Here is a 19221-nt window from a genome sequence, read left to right on the forward strand (position 1 = left end):
ACACACTTGGGTTTTAGATCTACAGAGAAGATCCAGTTTATTTAAGAACTACCTGCATACAAAACATATTGCACATCAACCAACCAGAATGATCCTTTACAAAAAAATTTAAATAAAAATACTGTTGTTGACTCAACAGAAGAAGTTGAGCTGGCGGAACTCTGAGTAGTCCAAATTTGTCATACTGTGTCAGAGCCTCTCATGATGTAGTTTTTAGTGTCAAGTTAAGAGGTTGCCTTTTGTTTACCTTTTTCTATTTTTTTTCTTTAAATACTGTACATAAAATAAATAACCCTTCCTTTGTGGAATAGTCGTCCAGCCAAACTAAAGTGAAGAAACAGCACTTGTTAGCTACATCTCTGTTCAGCACTTAACAGGAACAAGGCAGTTTCCAAATACAATTCTTGACAGAAAGATAAGTTTCAGTGCAAAGGAATCAACTCTCCTAATGTTTCTTTTCCAGATATGCTGTAACATTTCCTTGTGAACAACTTGCATATAGAAAAAGAGAAAGCAGCTACATCAAACTTATTAGTATAGAAAGGATAAACATTAAGAACAGTCACACCTGACTTTAGAAGATATGGATCTGAAATTCTTTTCCGGGTCATTTCAGTGGTTGCGTTCGCCAGCCCGCGGTGCCAAGCAAACACTTAAGAAAAGCCGTCTGGTCCAACTGTTGCGGGTGAGCATCAACTACTGAAACCAAGCGAAAAGATTACAGATATTGTGCGGATCAGGTTCAAACTATTCTCAAGGCACAACAGCTGATCACATCAACGTCAAGCATACAGGGGCTTCCAATCGACCCAGCTGCACTGTGGCATTTCCCATGCACAAAACAATTGGAAGTGCAAACGACTACAGATGCACGTACTATCCTGAAAATGTTTTGGAAGCTTCTTCCTGTCCCGCTGGAAACTGCAGACTTAAAAAAGGGACCAAAAAAAAGCCCTTACCAAAAAAAGAAGTGCTGCATTAATACCACAGTATGGGTTTGAGTGGAATCCCTGACTACTGTAAATACTGCCTTCACACCCATTCCTTGGACTGAAAAATGAACATTTACATAGAGTCTGTGTGTTAGACTATCTTTGGCAAGCTTATACAGGAAGAGCTGCTATAAGAAATAGACTAACTGCATGGATAGTCGAACAGGCGAAGAGGAGTGTGTAAAGGAGTGCTGTGAGTACAGACCACCATAATGTGCACAGTGGAACAGGTTTCAAATTTCCCTAATATAAAAAAAGAACAGTTCCTGCTGCCATCTTAACATCCAAGACTCACTCAATCGACTGAGATTCCAAACAATAGCAGAAAAGCTGAAATATGAGAAACCGTTTTCTTTTGCTTGGGTCTGACTAAGAGAGACCGTTGACAGCAGACTTGGGGTCAGGGTCGCCTTGGCTGGACCCCTCAGTGGAAGGGTTTGGGGCCTGGGCGGCACTGTTCTCACTTTCTGTAGCGCTGGAACCATTGGTGGTTGTGGAGGCAGCCTCTGGGCTGTGCTCTGCTATGGCATTCACCTGAGCCTGGGGGTGGAAAAAAACACTTTCCCGACATATTCAAAGAATTTCATTTAGCATTAATCCAGGGGTGTCCCAAGTGCGGCCGATGGCTGTTTTTTTATTGATCTGCGGCAAATGCAGACAGAAAATCAGCAATTAAGTCTAAATATTAACAGAAATAGAGAATAATGTCAGTATATTATGATGAAAAATTGTAGTGGAATAAAGTTGAAACGTTAAAGAAAAAATATTTTTTAGAAAGGTTGTGTATGACACAAAAAAATAACGTAATTTTTGGAAAAGTGACAATATTAAGAGAAAAAATCAGCAAGAAGGAAGCTGAAATGCAGAACAGCAGAAAAAAAAGCTGTATAAAAATAAGTCAAAATATGAAGAGAAAAAAATAAAAAGAAATGGAAAAGTCACATTTACAAAAATATAATACTATGAGGAAAAACAAATAATACTAGAAAATACTAGAAATACTAGAAAATACTACTGGAAAAACAATTAGCATAGTCAAAATATTATATATATAATTTTTAAGTCGTAATATTTTGAGAGAAAAGAAAAAAGTTGTAATTTTGGAAAAATTACAATATTATGGGACTAAATAAAAAAAATTCAGGGAAGAAAATATACAAAGATTAATTAAGAGGAAAGTTTAAATATTTGGAAAAATGTAAAAAAATAAAAATAAGGGGGGGGAAAAAAAGCACAACGACCAATGTTCATATATAATAATAATGTGCTTTTTCACCTTCATCACAAAGCTGAGATGCAGTTTTTTCTTGATATACAGTATAACATCTTATCACATGTTGATTTACACAATATCAAAGTGACCCTTGCATCCTTTTTATTTTTCAGTATGTGGTCCTTTGTGGAGAACGTTTGGACACCCCTGCATTAATCTGACCAAGTCATGCTTTGTAAATACTATGACCACAGGCAGGAAAGAACATTTAAGTACAAACCTCATCCTTGTTTTTCTTGGTGTCCTTGGTGGTCATCTGTCTGCTCTGAGAGTCGGCCCTGGACATGAAGTCAGCCACTGTCACTGCAGAGAAAGAGAGAGAAAGCGATCAGATTCATGAAGTTTAACATCCACTGGCCATGTGGAATGTGTGAAAGTAAGAACAGATGCTATGACATAGCCACCAAATTGACTAATGACTAACTGCAAGTTGTATGCGTCTATCAATCAGACAGATGTACATGAATAGTTGGTGTATGAAATATGTTAAAGCATGTAACTAATTTTATTGCCAACATTAATCAAATTATAATTTATTATGAATTAATTACATTCTTTTTGCACAACAGCAACTTGTCGCAGTGGCTGTAATCAACATATTGTCATTTTGAAAAGTTAGTTTCTGGCTTTTAAAGATATTTCTTTTCTTTTTTTTTTACAATAAAAAAAATTTAAAGTTTAATTCATACTTTTCAACAGTGGAAACTTCCCAAATGACAAATAAAGACTTAACAAACACAAAGCAACACACCATGAGTAAAAATAACACCCAGACAGGCACAGCAGCAGTATTAGTACTGAAGATCTTAATTCTATTCAAACCAGTATGGCACTGACATAGAAACAACCCCTTTCTGCTTTAAGATGAGAAGTTGAAAACAAATAATCTGATGTTTGACCGCAAGACCTTCACTTACCTTGTGTCAGCAAACATTCAAAATCAATAATTTTGTTTGATAATTTTACTCCAAAAAGTTGTCATTATTAGTGAAAACATATGCAAATAAAAGCAAATTTTCAGTGATAAAAATGGCTAAATGAACGAAATGACAATGTAAGGCATTCAGAAGATGTTATACATAATGTAGTGTGATGGTGTGCGTGCGCCTTTAAGAAGCAGGCCTGGGAATTTACATGTATGGTAGCTAGCTCCTGTAGATTTTACTGTGGAGTGTTAGAATGGTTAGCAGTGTGGACCGTGCCAGTGGCTGGTGTGAGTCGTGGCTGACAGCAGCTCATGTGTCAGTGTTCATTGCGCCAAATTTCTAAGATAAGCTGTCTAAGACAATTAATTTTTTTGTAATGTCAACGATATTGGATTAAAAAAATATGGAAATGACAGGATGGGAACTAAAGACTAAAAATGCATGAATATAAAACTTAATATACAAGTAATCATTATTTGGTCTCATTATCTGGCACAGTGAGACTAAGAGGAGGTCAACTTTACTCTAATACTGCAAGCACATGCAGATGGTTTAAAAACACACCACTTCAAAGCATTTGAACTGTGAAATTATTATCCTTTCATCTATGATGGCTAAATAAGTTGACACATCACACAACAGCAGAACTGGTGCAAAAGGCGATGTGAGCAGTGTTGATACCTGGCTGCCTTTCTTCAGGCAAGCGAATACGACGTCGTCTACTACGATTACGGCGTTGAGGTTGAGCTTCAGAGTCATCTATTGGGAGATTGGGAAGTGGGAGCTAAACAGACCTGTCTTGGCTAGTGCTGCCAATTACATAGCAAATAATGTGGCGTGCTAAGCAAAGTTTTTTTTAACGAAAATTCTGCTGTTTTACAATTCTCATGGCGAAGGCGAAGTGATCTTTCCTTATTTTGTGGCTTCCATACCTATTCCATTTTCACTCATTGAAGCATTGTCCGACTCGCTCATGCCATCCATCATAGTGGCATCCTCATCTGTTCTACGTCGTCGAGATCTTCGCCGACGGTTGACAAGCAAGTTGGATTCACTCGCATCTGTATCAGCGGTCTGGTCAGTCTCTGTGTTTGTCTCCGAGGCAACATACGCGCTGTTGTCATCCCGAGGACCTGCTGTAGAGTCATTCGTTTATTTAAACAAAATACTCACCACCTCCTTTTCTCCTGAAGATGCATTCTCACCAAATTTGAAAATGCATTTACCTGAGCTGTTACTGTATCCTCCTCTTCCTCGTCCTCCTCGTCCTCTGCCTGGTCCTGGTCGCCTGCGACTGTCCCTATGTGGACGTGGGCCTTTTTCCCTTTCCCTGCAAGTCAGTCAGCCAATGCATCCATCAATTCCAAGCTTTCATGTGATAAAAACAACAAAAAAAATAGTACAGAATGATTGGTAATAAAATCAGACACTTAACTAAAAAGACCTAAAGATCTAAATTTCACTAAGAACACTGAAAGAGCATTTTGCACAGTAAAACACTCCTAACCTATTCTGCTCCTCTCCAGCCAGAGACCAATCGCTGACCTCATCTCGACGCTCACCATCAGTCTCGGAAGCATTGGACTGCTCGGAGTTGGTGCCTAGCAGAATCAAAGAAAGGGTCACCCAAGAAAATGTATATTAATACATATACAGTGGTGTGAAAACTTACATACAGTGAAGAAAATAAGTATTTGAACACCCTGCTATTTTGCTATTTCTCCCACTTAGAAATCATGGAGGGGTCTGAAATTTTCATCGTAGGTGCATGTCCACTGTGAGAGAGATAAACTAAAAAGAAAAATCCAGAAATCACAATGCATGATTTTTTAACAATTTATTTGTGTGATACAGCTGCAAATAAGTATTTGAACACCTGAGAAAATGAATGTTAATATTTGGTACAGTAGCCTTTGTTTGCTATTACAGAGGTCAAACGTTTCCTGTAGTTTTTCACCAGGTTTGCACACACTGCAGGAGGGATCTTGGCCCACTCCTCCACACAGATCTTCTCTAGATCAGTCAGGTTTCTGGGCTGTCGCTGAGAAACACGGAGTTTGAGCTCCCTCCAAAGATTTTCGATTGGGTTCAGGTCTGGAGACTGGCTGGGCCATGCTAGAACCTTGATATGCTTCTTACGGAGCCATTCCTTGGTTTTCCTGGCTGTGTGCTTCGGGTCGTTGTCGTGTTGGAAGACCCAGCCACGACCCATCTTCAATGCTCTGACAGAGGGAAGGAGGTTGTTCCCCAAAATCTCACAATACACGGCCCCAGTCATCCTCTCTTTAATGCAGTGCACTCGTCCTGTCCCATGTGCAGAAAAACACCCCCAAAGCATGATGCTACCACCCCCATGCTTCACAGTAGGGATGGTGTTCTTCGGATTGTACTCTTCATTCTTCTTCCTCCAAACACGCTTATTGGAATTATGACCAAAAAGTTCTATTTTGGTCTCATCTGACCATAAAACTTTCTCCCATGACTCCTCTGTATCATCCAAATGGTCATATGCAAACTTAAGACGGGCCTTGACATGTGCTGGTTTAAGCAGGGGAACCTTTCGTGCCATGCATGATTTCACATCATGACGTCTTAGTGTATTACCTACAGTAACCTTGGAAACGGTGGTCCCAGCTCTTTTCAGGTCATTGACCAAGTCCTGTCGTGTAGTTCTGGGCTGATTCCTCACCTTTCTTAGAATCATTGAGACCCCACGAGGTGATATCTTGCATGGGGCTCCACTCCGATTGAGATTGACCGTCATGTTTAGCTTCTTCCATTTTCTAATGATCGCTCCAACAGTGGACCTTTTTTCACCAAGCTGCTTGGTAATTGCTCCGTAGCCCTTTCCAGCCTTGTGGAGGTGTACAATTTTGTCTCTGGTGTCTTTGGACAGCTCTTTGGTCTTCGCCATGTTACAAGTTAAAGTCTTACTGATTGTATGGGGTGGACAGGTGTCTTTATGCAGCTAACGACCTCAAACAGGTGCATCTGATTCAGGATGATACATGGAGTGCAGGTGGACTTCTAATGGGCAGACTAACAGGTCTTTCAGGGTCAGAATTCTAGATGATACACAGGTGTTCAAATACTTATTTGCAGCTGTATCACACAAATAAATTGTTAAAAAATCATGCATTGTGATTTCTGGATTTTTCTTTTTAGTTTATCTCTCTCACAGTGGACATGCACCTACGATGAAAATTTCAGACCCCTCCATGATTTCTAAGTGGGAGAAATAGCAAAATAGCAGGGTGTTCAAATACTTATTTTCTTCACTGTATTTCAGATCATCAAGCAAATTTAAATATTAGTCAATGAGTACACAACTGAACACAAAATGCAGTTTTATTATTAAGGGAGAAAACAAATTCAAACCTAAATGACCCTGTGAGAAAAAGTGATTGCCCCCCATTAAAATGTAACTGAGATTAATTGAGATCTATCAATCTTGAAAAGGTTATAAAGCCATTCCTAAAACTTTGGGACGACAGTGAGAGCCATTATCCACAAATGGTAAAATCATGGAACTGTGGTGAACCTTCTAAGGACTGGCCAACCAACCAACCAAAATTACCATTGATCCAAGAGGTCCATACCAGTGTGTGGGTGTGCATGGTGTGTTGCCTACCATATCCTGTGCTGTAGTTGTGGCCTCTGCGTCCACGACCCCGGCTATTGTAGGAACGACCGCCGTGCGACGTCGAAGATGAAGCGGTGGCACTGCCATCTGTGTTATACCCTCCTCCTCCTCCTCGCTCCCCCCGATCGCCCCTTTCCCTGTCTGCTGTTCGATGGCCCTGAGTGATCTGACGCAACTGTTCATCAATCTGCATCCGCTCAAGCCGAAGCTGTTCAACCTCCTAGATAGATCATTGTAAAATGTAAGAATAAGGTTAGAGGAAAAAGGAATACAAGGCAAGATCACACAAGAACAGTAAATAGAGAATGCAAAATAAATTTGCAGTTCTTACAGCGTATCTAACAAAACTTTAAAGAACTCTTTTCTCATATATACTCATCATACACACATCTACACATCCTGTGTGCCGTGAGCGACTTATTCTCAATCGTGCTAGGTTGCATCCTTGTGCAATATCCACAATCTGTCTCAGCTCTTCCTCTAGCTGCTGGCTCTGTGCAAGAAGCTCCATCATGTCCTACACATACAGTGAAACACCAACATGGAAAAAGCCAAAAGCACAAAACATGCATAGAGCACAAGACAAATGTACTTATTAGTTATGTTCAGAATAATACCAGTGTGTTGAAAAAGGTAAATAAAGTTCCCATAATAGCTTTATTACACTAAAATGTTATAATACATTTATTAGGTTAAGGTTTTTTGAGCACTTTTTGCTGCTACTATTCTGAACATTTTGTAGACAATACCAAGACAATACCAAGGACAGTTAGGTAGTGGAAAGATTCTATGGTATTAATTTGTGTTATTAGTACCTGACAAAACATCCACAAGGGCTTTCTGAGACGGTAATTAACAGGGTCAGGCATTTTTAGGTTAAATAAAAGGCAAATAAAGTAAAGAAACAAAAAAGTGTTTTTATTTTCGAAAAGTACATATATGCCATTTTGCTTTGTTTCTTTATAATGCCATTGTTTTCCGTTTCTTTTTCAGTTGCTGCCATGAATTGGACTGGTGACCATCACGCTTTCATTGTGGAAACGTTTATCAAAACAAACAAATCTGTAACTGCAACACAACGAGCGTTCCATTTGCACTTCAATCTTGGTAGACATGATCCCGTACCAGCTCGAAACACCATCTTGTTATGGGTTACCAACTTCAGAGCTACTTGATTAGCATTGAAACGAAAATCAACCGGCCGAGCTCGGAGCGCCAGAACTGATTTAATTTTTAAAACATAATGAAACACAATGGCATTATATGTACTTGTCGAAAATAAAAACACTTTTTGTTTCTTTACTTTATTTGCCTTTTATTTAACCTACAAAGTGTCCGATCATTTTGCCTGACCCTGGACAATCCAAGCCAATGTCTACAGGAGTTTACAGAAAAGCTTCATTGAGACTACTAATTACACTGAGAAAATGTTGGTATTTCACAGTTTGTTGAAGCCTGTTAGATAAGGCTATGCATATTGTATGCAGGCTGTGTACAAGTCAGGTTGGTAAGATGTAAAGATGTAAAGTCTTGCTACCATGTCTCCTGTCAAATATATGAGGACCAGGGTGGGCTACCGTTGGAAATGGAAAAACCTACTGTTGGTGTTAGTGACTCATCATCTGTATTTTATTTGCACATGTATTTGCACAGGCCGAGTGGTTAGCGTGCAGGCCACACAGCTAGGAGACTCGAGTTCAATTCCACCCACTGCCATCTCTGTGTGGAGTTTGCATGTTCTTCCTGTGCATGCGTGGGTTTTCTCCCACATTCCAAAAACATGCTAGGTTAATTGGTGACTCCAAATTGTCCATAGGTATGAATGTGAGTGTGAATGGTTGTTTGTCTAGATGCCCTGTGATTGGCTGGCAACCAGTCCAGGGTGTACCCCGCCTCTTGCCCAAAGACAGCTGGGATAGGTTCCAGCACCCCCGCGACCCTCATGAGGATAAGCGGGAGAAAATGAATGAATGAATGTGTTTGCACACAGTTTAAAATAACATATTCAATTGAAAGCTGATTTGACTAGCAACTACCCTGGTGGATGCTTTGCAATAGCCTTAAAGCTGTGCTGGTAAACTGGTGACAAGCAAGCAGTCTCAAAGTTTAATGTACAGACACAATTCCAAAATGTTTGATTTCAAATTTTGAAGGCTGCAATTGTACAGAGACGCTCCAGAACCATTTTAAGTTTATAAAGTTGCTAGCAGGGGATACGTGGCAGCCAATGGCAGTTGAGCAAAGGTCAATTCAGCACTGATTTAAGTTAATTCAGCCATCCATGGGGTTCTGAAGCTATGGGAATGTATTAATGGGGTAATTTTAAACAACACATTCACGCATACACAGACAAGCACGCTCTTACATTGAGGTAAGCGATGTGGTACTCCAATAAAACCTGAACATTTCCAATACTCTCCCTCGTACCGACAAAGGTAAAGGGGACCATTCCCTGTGTCAACACAACCAAAAAACACAATGCACAAGTCAGTATTTGGCAGTTCTAAATCCAGCATGGCACAAAACTGCAGTATTCTCAGGTCATCAAATCGATCCCAATTGGACTGGATCGATTTAACTCCCCAAGAATAGAATGACCTGGATGAATGAGAATATTCACAGGCAAAACTGCAATAGCAGCATGCCAAAGCAACATACTTCTTGCCGAGGTTGCTTGTTGTCATTGTCTCCTTCTATCCTGACCCTGACCACTCCAGACTTGTCCACAATCTCCTGAATGACCTTTCCATTCTTACCAATGACTTTACCTAAGGGAAGAGAGGAGTTAAAAGGTAAATATCCAAGTGCATCAAATATCTTCTTGCATTTTAAAAATACTATTGCCATCTTCAGTATATGTGATGCAGCTATTCACATAAAAAGCATTTAATCTTATAATTGACCACCAGTTAGGGCAGCAAAAAAAAAAAAAAATCGATTCACACTAAGATGCCATCTAATTTCTAAATGATATTTAAAAAGTTTACTTCGCTCCCAAGTTTACTGAATCATACATCTTTACTGAACAACTCACACCGCCTTGGTGCCAGTAAACCTCATTCATTGACTTTTCTTTTGACTTGTCTTTATTAAGGTGCAAGAAAGTACTGCCACTGTCACAGCGTGCCATGTTTTTTACTCAATTGAGTATTTTCAGTCATTCTATTAATTTCTATGAGGAAAGTCCCCCTCCCCCATCAAAAACCCAATCAGTTATTTTGCCCCCTCGCCCTTTAAAGGAAAATTGTTAAAACATCAAAATAGCTGCAAAACATTAGCTTAAAACAACATCTCATAAACTTGAAAAAAAATTAATCTTTCTTTCACCTGTTTTTTTTTACAGAATAAAACAAATAGAGGTGCAGTGTGCATGTTTAACTGATGCCAACCGGTTAAACCTTATTGCAGTACCTGACACCTCAAGAAATGTGCAGCAGTGTTAGTGTACTGGTAATTGTTGTATGTGTGTCGCTGCTATAATGCCTCTCTTGCGCTGCACACTGATTTACCTACGGGTATTAAAAAAAGAAACCTAACCTGACCTGACCTGAATTGACAGCCTGCTTCTTTTAGCTCACTGGCTATGGTGGCGAGCGGCTGTGACCAACCACATCGGTGAGTGAGGAGCTCACATCCAGAGCAAATTATGAGTCTCCCACGGTTTTGATTGGCTGTCAGATTTTGGGGGGAGTTTTGGGGTATCAAAGTAGTTCAGAGGAGAAACTATTTTCTTCTGAGATGTTTTATGATTTTATCGTGGGGGGAAAAGACCTGTATATCACGTCTCGACCAATGCAGGCAGGCACTCCCTTCCTCATCCAATCACCAGAACTAAGCTGAACTAAGCTAGGTTGCATTCACAGTCTTATAGAAAATATATTTTTTAACTCATTTCAAACATGTGAATTTTCCCCACTCATTGTGAATGGAGCCACAACAAAGAGGCTAAAAAGCTGTGGGTTGCCGACATATGATGTACTAGTTAGTGTCAAAAATGTAACTTTAAGACAAGAGTTTCAAATATTGAGTACATACCAACAAGATTTCTTGGTACCTGGACAGAATCCTCCAGAAATTCTAGAAGGTTCCTTGCCTTTTTCACTGCTTCTGCCGTCTGGGGAAAAAAAAACACGAGGGAGCCTTAAACATAAAACAACACAATAAATGATCTCTGTTTTGTGGTAGACTATAATATATTATTAGTCAAAACATATTGAAGTAAAAGTGATATGCAAAATTCTGGTCACTTGGCGGCAGTAATAACACAAAATATTGAGACATTACTGTACTTTACATTATCTACGACATCACCACCAAAGTGGTCATGGTCGGCATATCCAGATCGTGTCAAAATAACCACTTCATTTAACTCCTACTGCATAGTTGTTTATTTATGCATGACAGCAGTTTAAAAAACAATTGTGAGTATGAAAGTGAGTACCGTATTTTCCGCACTATAAGGCGCACCTAAAATCTGTTTTTTTTTTTAAAAAGCTGACTATGCGCCTTATAATCCGGTGCGCCTTATATATGGATCAATATTGAGCCGCGACAGGTCTCGCAACTTACGGTAAGCAGCCACCGACTCCATTTTTCCCGTAGAAGAAGAAGTGCGCTGTGCATACTGGGAAATATTAAACAACGATTCACTTTCATTTGTGCGTTTGTATAAAGACCCTGAAATGGCTCCTATTAAGAGACACGCTTACAACGCAGAGTTTAAACTCAAGGCGATCAGTCACGCAGTAGAACACGGAAATAGAGCAGCAGCAAGAGAGTTTAACATTAATGAATCGATGGTGCGGAAGTGGAGGAAGCATGAGGATGAGCTGCGCCAAGTAAAGAAGACTAAACAAAGTCATTTTGCACATTACGAGTGTCACTATATTGCGATTGCACTAACGTTTAATTTACCATAACAGTATCAGACGGTTTTTTGCGCGTTGACTAAATGGAGGAAAAGTAAAATGTTATGCCTTGCTGTTGTTCAAAGATGTTAAAGATGTGTCACGAAAATGCTTTACCTCAGAGAAAATAATAAAACAGCTGTTTATTCATTTTGGGAGTGAATGGAGTTGTGGAAAGCTTGTTTGTTATCTATTAATAAAGTTTGACTGACCTATCTGACTGTTTTGTTGACATTCCCTTTAGCGCGGCACCATCTAATGGTTGCATAACGTAACTACAGCCTCTACTGTAGCGCCTTATAATGCGATGCGCCTTATGTATGGAAAAAGTTTTAAAATATATCATTCATTGAAGGTGCGCCTTATAACACGGTGCGCCGTATAGTGCGGAAAATACGGTACTTTCATTTTGTTATCGTTTTTAGCAACCTTTTTCGCGTGACCCCAAGAAAGTACAACTTGTGTCAGCAGCTTCTTACAAGAACAAGTTGCTCTCAAATTATTCAACACCCATGAAAGTCCATGCCTACTCAATAGTCAGGAAGATGGCAACAAAAAAACGACAGGACACTACCTCTCCATAAATTCTGAAGGTAGCAGTCTCCTCATCCAAATCAATAGCAGTGACACCTGCAACTTTCCGTGCTTGCTGAATGTTACTGCCATGACTACCAATGGCCAGTCCCATCAAATCTGGCCTCACCGTAAACTCCTCCTGAAAGGATGACACCAGCTGTCTGGAGTTCTAAACAAACAAAAAAAAAGCAACAATTGTGAGGCTGACACTGGCGCTCCATATCCTATGGAATTATCCAAAGACTTGCCCAGAAACAACACTTAAACCAACTGACCTCAAGGTGTTTGGTTGCTTCCTGGTTGCGAGACATTAGCAGAAGCTTGGTTCTGAGGCTGCGGAGGTGCATGTCACTCAGCAAAGATACACGCTTCACTGTTGACTCATTAGTGGACTACACATAAAAACAGATACATCTACATTATTAACTTGTGCATTATTCTTATTCATGTTTTTACCTCTACTTGCAGCAGCATATCATGAGTATGCAATTATAGACATATAAAAAAACAACTTAGAATAGTGACAAAATGATAGAGGAAAGCTTGTTACCACAATGATTAGCTGGCTGGTCTCGGGGCAGTATGAAACTTGACAGGCTCCCACAGCTTTTTTAAAGTCTTTATGGGCATTATCATTCTGGCACCTGAAATGTATAAAAACTAACTTTTTAGAAATTACTTCTAAACTAAACCTCTTCACATTCAAATGCAAAATGTTACTCTGAAAAGGCTACTACAGCCTACACGTTCCTTGTTAAAATTCTGTGGTACTCACGCCTCTTGTAGATCTTGAGGAACGTGGATACTGCACTTGTGAAAGTAATTCTTTGTGATTTCCTTGTTAGTGTTGACTGGCCGCAGGCGCTCAAAGGTCACTATCTTGTTGTAGGTAGCGTCACAGGCAGCATATTCAATCACATAGAACTGAAGAGAAATACTGGTTAGGTTCTGTTTCTTGAATATGTGTAGATCAATGATTAATTGATATTTTGGTATATTAAAAATCGCTTTTTGATTTTAAAATGTAAATGGGCTCTGATTTCATACTCTCAAATTTAATAATAATAATTGCTGTATATTACAGTAGGTGGTATACAAAAAGTGTCTCACAGAGACCAAACTCACATCTCCTTTCATCATGCAGACTTTAGCCAGCCACCAACCACAAGGCTCCTGCTCATTGGCCCTGGAGAGGATCTGACAAGAAGACAGAGATTAAGGGTGTACTCACTCAATCGTATGAGTGCTCTGAACCGCACTCAAGTTCAGTTCCCCATCCTCTGGCATTTTGGCCAGGCTCGGCACACACACACACACAGGCAACAAAGCTGAATCATACAATTACTGTGATACGATCGCTCCTCAAAAGTTCTTTCATAATTTAAATAAACTTCAAAAAAGGTTGCTCTTTAGTGCAATCGCTCCTCTCGCAATTAATCAATGACAGCCGCAAAATATTATACCGTTATAATTGTTGCAAAATTGTACAAAATGTTACGACTAAATTCAACAGACAGAAGTGTAAACACGGAACTGTAAAATGTTTATGAACGATTCTTTCATGTATTCTCCTTCTGTTAACACACATGCAACTCCAAAGTCATGGGTTGCTGACCAAGACACCACGAGGCCTTGTGCGAGTAAGCGAACAGTAAGAGAACAGCAGATTAAAGATTAAGATGAAGATTAAATTTGGGACAAGTATGTCAACCGTACCTCCACCTCTTCACCCTCCTTAATCTCCTTCTTAGCATCAGCAGGAGGCGGCATCCTGACATCACTGAAGGGCACTTGTCGTTCTGGTTGCCAGCTATAAACGAGTTCATTATCAGCATGATTTTAGAAATCATGAACGGGACATTTATTGGAGTAGAAACAAATGTGGGATAAACAACTTACTTGTTTTCAAAGGCAATGGTGAGCGAATCATTGTGGATATCTTTGACCAAGCCCTTTTAAAATAGAAACAGACAGGAATAAATTCCTCAGCAAGACATCAAAAATGACCAGAAATAATGACTCTGAAGACTAAAATAAAACAAGGAGCTGAATCAAAATGCCCCAAGGGATTTTGAAGTGAAGGTATTATTTGAATAATTTAATGTTCATGTTCAACGTGTGCCCAAAACGACCTGAAACTGTGATTTTGTCCTTGGTATGAATACAGGTGTTGCTCAATTTGAGACAGCAAGTATTCACACTGAAGTACACATATTCTTGTCAGGGCTGCACACAAAAACATGAAAATTACAATACTGACTCATATTAACATGCAATCTTATTTGTAAATGGCATGATGGGAATGAAATGCCATAACTTCTCTCTTACAGACCATGAATTGAAACTAGTGGAGTTAGCTTAGTTTAGCAGAGCATGCTATGTGTGTGTGTTGAGTTTTACTGCTTGTTAATGTGAGCGAGCATTCAAGGATGCCCGCTGATGTTGTGCAAGTTTTGCGTGAAACAGACAAGAGGCACATATTATCCTTGCTCCCAACTTGTCTCCTATTAATATCTTATATCAATAACCATGCAATCGGAGCTGTATCATCACGTCTTTCTTCTTTGCACGGGCATTACCATGTGTTGAGGATATTGTAGCAATGTCCACAGAGGCCGATATCCCCTTCGAAAAGTTAGCAAAGCTCCATTCGTTTTCAACTAACAGAAGTGCATCTGTAATTTAAAACACTGAACTATTCTATACTATAACTAGTCTGGTTGAGTCATTCCCATATTTGTGTACAATTAAAAGAAGATGTAGCCAACTTTAACAAAAACTGCCCATCAGAGTTCACATATGTACAGCATACAGCCGTGCTGGCTGCTCAATATCGTTTCCATCACTTGACTCATCACAGGCAATTCAATATGCGTCCACTAAATTAATGTGATCAATGTGTCTACTGGTGATGTTTGTTGCGACTTTCTTTTTCTGAATCATTTCCTGTTCATTTTTGCATTTGGAGAATAAATGCTAATTTTTAATGAACAACTCATTTTGTGTATTCTTCATCTGTGAACACCTTCCACCTTACTAGCAGCTGTAGTTTAGAACGTTCATCTACTTCTTGAAAAGATGCTTGCTCTGTGCAATCTTCCGTAACAGTCCCAACTTAATCTTCCGTAACAGTCCCAAACTTGTCCTCTTACGGCCATCTGCAGTTGGGTACTTTTCAGAAGAGGCTGTGCGTTTTGAAAATATCTTTCAATGTTAGATTTTTTTGTTGTTAGCATATTTTCTCAACTTAACAAGCACAAGGGTAAGCCGTTGGTAGTGACGGCAAGTAGTGACCCCCTTCATTTGCTCATCCAATGAGCAGTCACAACAGTGTAGATGCATTTACACACTTGCAGTGAGTGGGATATTTCAAACTCTTAAAAAATGCACATTTCCTCCTCCTCTTTAATGTCAAAAAGAAAATCTTGGCGTGGGAGCCGCAACAAGAAGGCTGAAGTGCCTCGAGTAACTACTTATGTTTTCTGTCAGCTAATGATTTAGCTACTTTTATTTGACTAATAATAGCTATCGTTGAATATAGCCTATTGTAACAACAAGGCAATAAATTGTGATCGCCTCTCTGAGACAGCTTGTGTGTGAATACCAACAGCCGTGAGTGACAGCCATGGGTTATTTTTTTTGGGCCTCAAGAAAATAGTTTTTTTTTTCAGAGGGAATTAACCAATTCGGGAATTCTGTTCTCCTTCAATAGACGGAATGGCAGAAAATAAACATTATTTGAAACAAAGCTTGAAGGTGTACGGAGTGACTCATTAATGATCAGTAAGAGCAAAAAAAAGATCAGACGGAAATCGGTGATATGGAAGAGGGGAAAGAGAAAGCAATCTTACTCTGTCTAGAAATAGCATTTAAGGTTTCAGTATCAGTGACCCTCCCCTCTTCCGTCAGCTGCTCATGACTGACAAGCAACAACTGTCTCCTACGTACATTAAAAAAATCGCTTCGACATGATGGGAGTATCAAATAATAGACGGCAATGGCGGCGTTCAACTTCGCTCACTCACTCACTCACTCGCTCGCTCGACCTTTCGCATTATTCTTTCGTTAGTTCATGATTACGTGATTCCATGCATATTCTCGGACATTAAAACACCTTGCTAAATAAATAACAGTAATATTTAAATAGTAAAAGACACACGTCTAAACTCCTCTGTGACTACATTCCTTGACGTCAGCTTTTTGTTAGGTAACTTAAAATATACAATTAAATAACAATGCAAAGTGAAGCACGTGACAGCAACACTGCAGTAAAGCACACTACTATTGCTACTACTACTGTTCATATATCATATTATTATGATTTGCTCTGTTTTAAGTAAGATCAAGAGGTGGCGAAGATTCAGCATCAATGCTAGCTTAGCCAGCTAATTGTTGCTAGCACGGCTAATAGGGTTACGAGCAAGTATTTAGAAGGGTTAGACCGCGTCTGAAAACGATGGCCCCCTCCAAGAGGCTCCAACTAATGTGTAGTAACGCCACATGATCATGTTCTGTACTGATAGCAGAACCATAAGCCAGTATTTACCTTGTAATAAGCTCCGTTGGAGCCACGGACCTCCACCTCCAGTTCTTCCATATTGGACACGCAAGGGATGCTGGGACGACAGGTGCTCCTTAAAGCACCAACGACGTTTGTTTCATTGCATTGCTCTTCGGCCAGTATGATTGTTTCACACTGACATGATAGCATCATTAAGTTTCGACAAAAACATACAGCGGCTATAGTTGTATGCTGTTGAAGTAGTAACATAAAATATGCAGATTTATATGCAGTAATATGCATATAAATTATATAATATAAATCTTATCTGTAGTAAAATATGCAGTTATGCTTTGCAGGAGAAAAGTATGAAAGACTGTACTTATGCTTTTGAATTAATTCTGATTTAATGATGTTAGTATTTAGTATTTTAGTATATAACAAACCAATCATCCATCCATCTTCTATGCCTCTTGTCTTCACTCGGGTCACAGGGGTATGTTGGAGCCTATTATCCTAGCTGACTTTGGGACGGGGTACACCCTGGACTGGTTGCCAGCCAATGGCAGATTGTATAATTATTCATACTGAAAAATGGCAGTAGATACTTTGCAAAAAATGGCAAAATATCAATACTTTCATTATAGTGGTGTGAAAAAGTGTTTGCCTCCATCCTGACTTCTTATTGTTTCACATGTTTGTCACAACCAAATGTTTCCGACCATCAAACAAATTTAAATATTACAACACAACTGAACAAAAATGCCGTTTTTTTTAATGAAACATATTATTATTAGCAGAGGGAAAAAAATACAAACCAACATGGTCCTGTGTGAAACAATATTTGTTCCCCAACTCAAACATAACTCAGATTAATTGAGGTCTGTTGACCAGAAAAGGTTATAAAGCCATTTCTAAAGCTTTGGGACTCCAGCAAACCACAGTGAGAGTCATTATCCACAAATGGCGAAAACATGGAACAGAGGTGAACCTTCCTAGGAAATTACCCCCCAAAATTACCCCAAAAGCGGTCACAATAACACCCCACAATAACATCGAACTGGAAGAACTCACTTGCCTCAGTTACGGTCCGTGTTAATGACTCCATCATAAAGAAAAACACTGGTAAAACAGCAAAATACAGTGGTGGCAGTGTGATAGTCTGGGGCTGTTTTGCTGCTTCAGGACCTGGAAGACTTGCTGTGATTGGAACCACAAATTCTGCTGTCTACAAAAAAAAAAAAAATCAGAAGGAGAATGTAATTACAATAACATGTTGAAGAATCAATACATCTAGGCCCAGAAATATTTGGACAGAAATTTACTTTCATACATTCATACATTGGTTTAAAAAAAAAAAAAGAAAAAAAAAATCACACTTACAATCAATGAAAGAACCTACATTTTCAGAAGCTTGCTAATAATTGAACTACATGCAATAATTGTAAATGTAACAGTAGCTTTCCATTATATGGATGAAAAACCTTTGCCGCAAATGAAGTCTGGAGGTCATGGACATCACCACAGCTTTTTCCCTGCATGGAGAAGACCTTGACTGTTTGTTTGTAGGTCTTACTGTAGTCACTTTTGCCCTTAGTCAGTGAAAAGCAAAGGTATATTGGCTGAGTTTAGGTCACTGACTTGGTAACTGAAGAATATTCAATGTATTTTGAATAAATAAATGCATATATTCAAAACATTTACAATAAATCTAAACAATCAATGCACAGTATTTTACGAAAGACTGTCAAAAACAGCACCGTCTTCTTCTGTATTATGGAGTGTATTTTGGCAGTGCTGTATGTTGGTTATTTAAAAGCATGGTAAGGGCCATAGCTAAAGCTTTATCAGAGCAGTCTGCTTGTAGTGATCAAGGTGAAAGCAAGCTGAATACTTATAAACAACCACTGTGACACCTAGTGGCCAATAGTTGTACATGTCTAGACTGTATTTTTTTTTATAAAACATGGTTTATTGTTTATCAGATGGAAGTTTTGAAAGGTAAATACAGCACATGATTATCCCATCACATGAAGCAAGGCACTGAAGTGATGGGGCACTGCACCAAAACATACCATAAATACATCTTACAAAAAGTGCAAATTGTATGTTAAAGTGCACTTTCCTCACTTGCCACACACATGTGCAGCACATATAGTATATGCAACAGTAGTAGGTTTTCATTATACTATATATGTATATATATATGTGTGTGTGTGCGTGTGTGTGTATGTGATAACCCCTGATAAAAAGGAAATGCATTTCCAATTTGCTGTATATTTTTTCACAAAGACCCACAGAGACGTCAGAGTGAGGGGCAAAGCAGAGCAGCCCCTCCCTAAATGCAGAACATGCGCTGTGCATCATGGGGGGGGGGTCCCATTTTAAGGTACAGAGGTACAT

The 19221-nt window shown here is 39.2% G+C and overlaps 1 protein-coding gene across 10 annotated transcripts; it reads right to left on the reverse strand.

The window, feature by feature from the left end:
* Nucleotides 1-11: 11 nt before the first annotated feature.
* fxr1 (FMR1 autosomal homolog 1) lies at nt 12-16967 on the reverse strand. 10 transcript variants are annotated; one of them, XM_058073490.1, is made up of 19 exons: nt 16864-16967; nt 14217-14269; nt 14034-14127; nt 13443-13514; nt 13093-13241; nt 12868-12961; nt 12593-12709; nt 12316-12486; nt 10870-10948; nt 9493-9602; nt 9200-9286; nt 7223-7351; nt 6823-7054; nt 4699-4792; nt 4418-4521; nt 4124-4327; nt 3873-3950; nt 2486-2568; nt 12-1532 (listed from the first exon to the last, which is right to left on the reverse strand). In XM_058073490.1, the coding sequence occupies exons 1-19, from the start codon at nt 16912-16914 to the stop codon at nt 1362-1364; spliced, it is 2172 nt and encodes a 723-aa protein (XP_057929473.1). In that variant the 5' UTR covers nt 16915-16967; the 3' UTR covers nt 12-1361. The 10 variants fall into 10 exon arrangements, with proteins under 10 accessions (XP_057929473.1, XP_057929472.1, XP_057929471.1 ...); XM_058073489.1 differs by having other exon boundaries at nt 9200-9292; XM_058073488.1 differs by having other exon boundaries at nt 4124-4324; nt 9200-9299; nt 9491-9602.
* Nucleotides 16968-19221: the final 2254 nt, after the last annotated feature.

Source organism: Doryrhamphus excisus, chromosome 5 (genome assembly GCF_030265055.1).
Source record: "Doryrhamphus excisus isolate RoL2022-K1 chromosome 5, RoL_Dexc_1.0, whole genome shotgun sequence".
NCBI lineage: Eukaryota > Metazoa > Chordata > Actinopteri > Syngnathiformes > Syngnathidae > Doryrhamphus > Doryrhamphus excisus.